This window comes from Cibotium barometz, chromosome 8 (assembly GCF_041138505.1).
Source record: "Cibotium barometz isolate CiBa-2024 chromosome 8, ASM4113850v1, whole genome shotgun sequence".
Taxonomy (NCBI): domain Eukaryota; kingdom Viridiplantae; phylum Streptophyta; class Polypodiopsida; order Cyatheales; family Cibotiaceae; genus Cibotium; species Cibotium barometz.
Genome location: NC_141053.1, coordinates 5,855,468 through 5,859,615, shown reverse-complemented (window position 1 = coordinate 5,859,615; position 4,148 = coordinate 5,855,468). Strand labels below are relative to the sequence as shown.

Sequence of the window (4,148 nt, the reverse complement as noted above, 5' to 3'; positions counted from 1 at the left end):
CGCTGACATCTTTTCCACTTTTCTCCCTCCAATCAAAAGGAGGCTGCCAGTGGAGGAAGAATACAAACTGGTTTCCACAATCTCTCTTTTACGCATGGAACTATTGTACTCAACCTAAAGAGAAAGGAGGACTGGGACTCACACAAATGGTTTCCTCTTTAAAAAAAATATGCATTTCTATATAGTGCCAGCGCACCGTTGGAGTTTAGACGTTGTGTATGACACAAAAAGAAGAAGAGAGAGCCGTTGGCGAAGTTCAAATTCCAAAAATAAGGCACCACACACCTCCTCGGCTCTTGCTAGTTGTGGAGCTGCTTACAGGGTAGCAATCTCTGTTGCAACTGACGAAATGCATAAATCTCTCTCCCCCCCCCTGTCTCTCTCTCTCCACGCTGTGGGCAGCGTACTGAGCTTGTAATTGATCGCTTCTGCAGACTGCGTGTCGGCATTCTATGCGTGTAAGCTTATCCCAGGATGCACGAAGAAGGTTTCCTGGCGCAGACATCGCCTAAACCAATCGCCACCAGGTAATTTATGCTCTCTCTTATTCCTGCATCTGCGAGCTCCATTGGATCAACACTGGCACTTATTGCAAGCTTGTTTCCTTGCAGCTACCAGGCGCACCCAACCGCCAAAACCATGGTCAAGGGAGCCCAATCCAAGCTTCTCTCGCCTTCAAATGCTGGTTCGGAGAACTGCAACCCAAACTTCAGTAGTGGCTCCTACAAGCGTAAGGTGAACAATCGCCCCAAGGCCAGCGCCACAGACACTTCTAATTCACCGCCGTTTGAGAACGATGACCCATCCACGACGCATACTACGGGCCAAGCCTGCGAATTCACTCTGGTCTCGCCTCCCCGCAAGCACATGTGTAGCTCAAGAAGATGCGCTTCCAAGAACCCCGATTACGCATTGCCCGTGACTGTGCATCCAAGAAAGTACTTGGTTTCGAAGGGACACACCTTGCCGGCACAAGAGGCGGGGGTGTGCACATGCTGTCTTCGAAAAAGGACGGGAGTAGGCAGTGCTGCTGACGACCAAAGCAGCACAAAATGCTGCAGCAGATGCTCTGAAGCTCATCTACAGCAATGGAACTCTGATGACAATGGGTCCACGGCGAAGAAAGATTCAGCAGGTGTCAAAGAGAGCGAAAAACAGACGGTGATTTCGCTATGTTCTTCAGAGGCACGTGGTTCGGAGGAGGAGCTCCCCTCTCCTTCTGCCGGGAATTGTATACCCAGCGCCGACGCTCCAGAGGTACATGCTTCCAATCCTGCCGTTTTTCTTCCAGCAGCAGAAACTGCTCATCGAGTTGGTCCGACTGACGTTCCGATATCTCGGAATCGCTCGATCGATGTGCCGGAGTTGGACCAGACACAATTCCGACAAGAGCATTCAGAAGGCAATCCTCTGGAAACGGCAATCGATGGTCAGCTTGTAGAAGAAGAATCGAGCTTACCGGCAGCCATGGTCGACAGCTTGAAGAAATCCATCGATCGGCACCATAGCCCGATGGATGGCTGTTGCGACTCTGACAGAATAGGGTTCTTGGATAATTCTGGATTGCAAGCGTCTTCCTCGCCCAATGGCGAGTGCAAAAGCTACGAGGCAGAACGCCTTCTTTCAGAACCGGAAGAGCGATTTCGGGTAGATGACACGGCCGATCTACAGGACGGAAGCCCCGGGCTGATGCGGGAGAAAGACGAGGCATCCCCGACGACTGCGGCAGTTGCTTCTGCCACCCCAGAGAAAACAGGAAACTGGAGGCTTAACGCCGTGCTGGAAGCATTCGAGAACCTGTCTCCGACAAGGGAAGGTCGGGTAAAGACGCTGGTAAGAGCGTTCGAGAGCATCATGTCCCTCTCAGAAAACAAAGACGAGCAGCAGCAACGTAAACTGCGAGGCCAGTTTACCTATCTGAGCTCAACTGCAAACTCGACCCAAGGGGATAAATCTCAGGAAGATGTCCTTCTCCTTCCTGAAGGAGCGGAAGATGAAGAAGAGGAAGAAGGGGAGGGAGAGGAGAAGCAGCCGCTGCAAGAGCAAGAAGAAGCAGGGCACGTATCTTGTCAATCAGTTGAGGAGAGTGGGGCGTCCTCCGAGGCCGAGACTGGAAAACAGATTCAAGATGAAGGAACCCGCAGTGATCTGCACAAGCATCCTCTCCATGAATTTAGAGTCGGCGATTTTGCATCCGCTGCTGCACGGTTTGCTTCTAACAAATTTGACCTCTTACTAAGCAACAAACTGGCACACGTGCGTTTCCTCTTACGTTTTTGCTCTGCTGACATCTCTCGTGGTTTTTTTGCCTTCTTCACTTCCGTGCAGGAAAAAACCAAGCAACAGAGATCGCAAACCTCAGGTCAGTCCCAGCTTCCTTCCTCTGACTGCATTTGGGATGCATCTGAGTCTCTTGTTTTGAGAAGCTTCAAACTTCTCCTTAGATGCATTTTACAGGGCTCCAATCACTCGATTGCTCCCAGTACACGGCCGCTGCTGAAACCTCACACACAACCTGCCCAGCTGAAAGCCCATTTTTCAAAGCCACAGCCTTTCAAGCTGCGCACTGAGGTATGTAGTGATGCTTTTTGCTTATTAGAACCTTTCTTCAACAACAGTGCTTGCTTCGTGCGCTGTTCACTGAAGTATTTGCTTTGTTGTGCAGGAAAGGGGCCATATGAAAGAGCAGGAGTTTTTGACGAGATTGAGAAGAATGTTGGACGAGGAAGAAAGGCTTCGGGTTCCTCTGGCACAAGGGCTCCCCTGGACTACAGATGAGCCAGACGTGAGCCGCTTTCTGTCTTCAAATAGCTGTAAATGTAAGAAGGTAGTGCTGATGCACAACTGTGAATGTGTGCAGGTTCCTTACAAACCACCAGTGAAGGAGCATACGATGCCACTCGATATTCATCTGAATTCTGATTTAAGAGCCATGGAACGAGCAGAATTTGATCACTTTGTAAGCCATAAACTCAAGAGTTATTATCTGGATTCTTACCTGACCTGCTGCGCTGTTTCACCACTATACTTGAAGAGATGCAGCTTCATAACAATTTCCTTTTGTCTTTGAACTTCTGGACAGATTGCCGAAAAACTCCTATATTTGGAGCAACGAAGATTAGAAGAAGAAAGGCTTCGCAAGGTGAGACTAATTCAACCCAAGTCTTGAAAAACACCTTAAACCTTAAATTCGAAGGTTGCGGTGTATATCTCCAAGCACCCTGAGGATGATCTGACGAGGTCTCTAATTCTAGCAATTTCAAATGGATTCGAGGCCCAAAGAGAAGAATGAAGGAACCTTGATTTTGAATATTGAGCGATGTACATTCAAAGGTCGAAGTGATGAGATTAGATTTGCGATTCTCCTGCTCCTTAATCTAACGTGTCAATTCCAACAATGATCTTGTAGATAGCTGAGGAGGAGGAAATCAAGAAGATGCGGCATGAGATGGTTCCCAAGGCACAGTTAATGCCGTACTTTGATCGACCTTTCCGCCCAAGGAGGTCCGTGTGTGGGTGTGTGTGTGTGTAAACATGACAAGCAATGACGGGCATGTTTTGACTTTAGAGTTAATCTTTCAGGTCCTCTAAGCGCCCAACAATTCCAAAGGAGCCACAGTTTCATCAAAATAAGCAACTCAAACGACGAAAATGTGTGGCCACCGATCAGTAGTTTTTCTTCATCCGGGCTCCTCTCCCACCTTTGCAGTGTCTTGACCAAAATATTATTGTCAGCTGCAACCTTGAAGCTCAATATCCTTATCCGATGAATTTGCCATTTTGCTGAGAACCCTCTTTGGCATCCGTTAATATGAAGAGAATTTCTAGTGCGACCTGTTGTACGAGGAAGTGGAATCTTTTTACATTCTTGTTCTTAAACCACCATAGCTGTGTTTTGCCTTCAGTTATTTATACCGAGTACAACGGTCATTGCACAAGCAGGTGAGTGCGCATCCAGGATTGCAGGTGTCAGTTAGCCTTTCCGGGTCTTAACTTTTCTAAGAGCATGTTGTATTACGATGCTCTGGTGCCTGGCACGGTGAATTGAGGACCATGGGATCAACGGTGTGGAGGGGCTGGGAGAATCGGGTAGAATCTGGGCCGTCCAACTGTGTAAACTAAGCCTTCATATAGTAAACTCGGCCTGT

General features: G+C 48.4%; 1 protein-coding gene across 2 annotated transcripts; it reads left to right on the top strand.

Moving 5' to 3' along the window:
- Positions 1 to 300: 300 nt before the first annotated feature.
- On the top strand, positions 301 to 3,829 carry LOC147635849 (uncharacterized). 2 transcript variants are annotated; one of them, XM_086801202.1, is made up of 9 exons: positions 301 to 527; positions 612 to 2,207; positions 2,329 to 2,362; positions 2,458 to 2,571; positions 2,666 to 2,785; positions 2,861 to 2,959; positions 3,083 to 3,142; positions 3,410 to 3,504; positions 3,583 to 3,829. In XM_086801202.1, the coding sequence occupies exons 1-9, from the start codon at positions 475 to 477 to the stop codon at positions 3,671 to 3,673; spliced, it is 2,262 nt and encodes a 753-aa protein (XP_086657328.1). In that variant the 5' UTR covers positions 301 to 474; the 3' UTR covers positions 3,674 to 3,829. The 2 variants fall into 2 exon arrangements, with proteins under 2 accessions (XP_086657328.1, XP_086657329.1); XM_086801203.1 differs by having other exon boundaries at positions 505 to 527; positions 619 to 2,207.
- The last annotated feature ends 319 nt before the right edge of the window (positions 3,830 to 4,148 follow it).

Bases quoted from the DNA above. Each gene is read 5' to 3' on its own strand.
- LOC147635849 (XM_086801202.1), top strand. From the start codon at position 475: ATGCACGAAGAAGGTTTCCTGGCGCAGACATCGCCTAAACCAATCGCC. The intron at 528-611 runs GTAATTTATGCT...GTTTCCTTGCAG, and splicing joins CCTAAACCAATCGCCACCAG to CTACCAGGCGCACCCAACCG. The intron at 3,143-3,409 runs GTGAGACTAATT...ATGATCTTGTAG, and splicing joins AAGAAGAAAGGCTTCGCAAG to ATAGCTGAGGAGGAGGAAAT.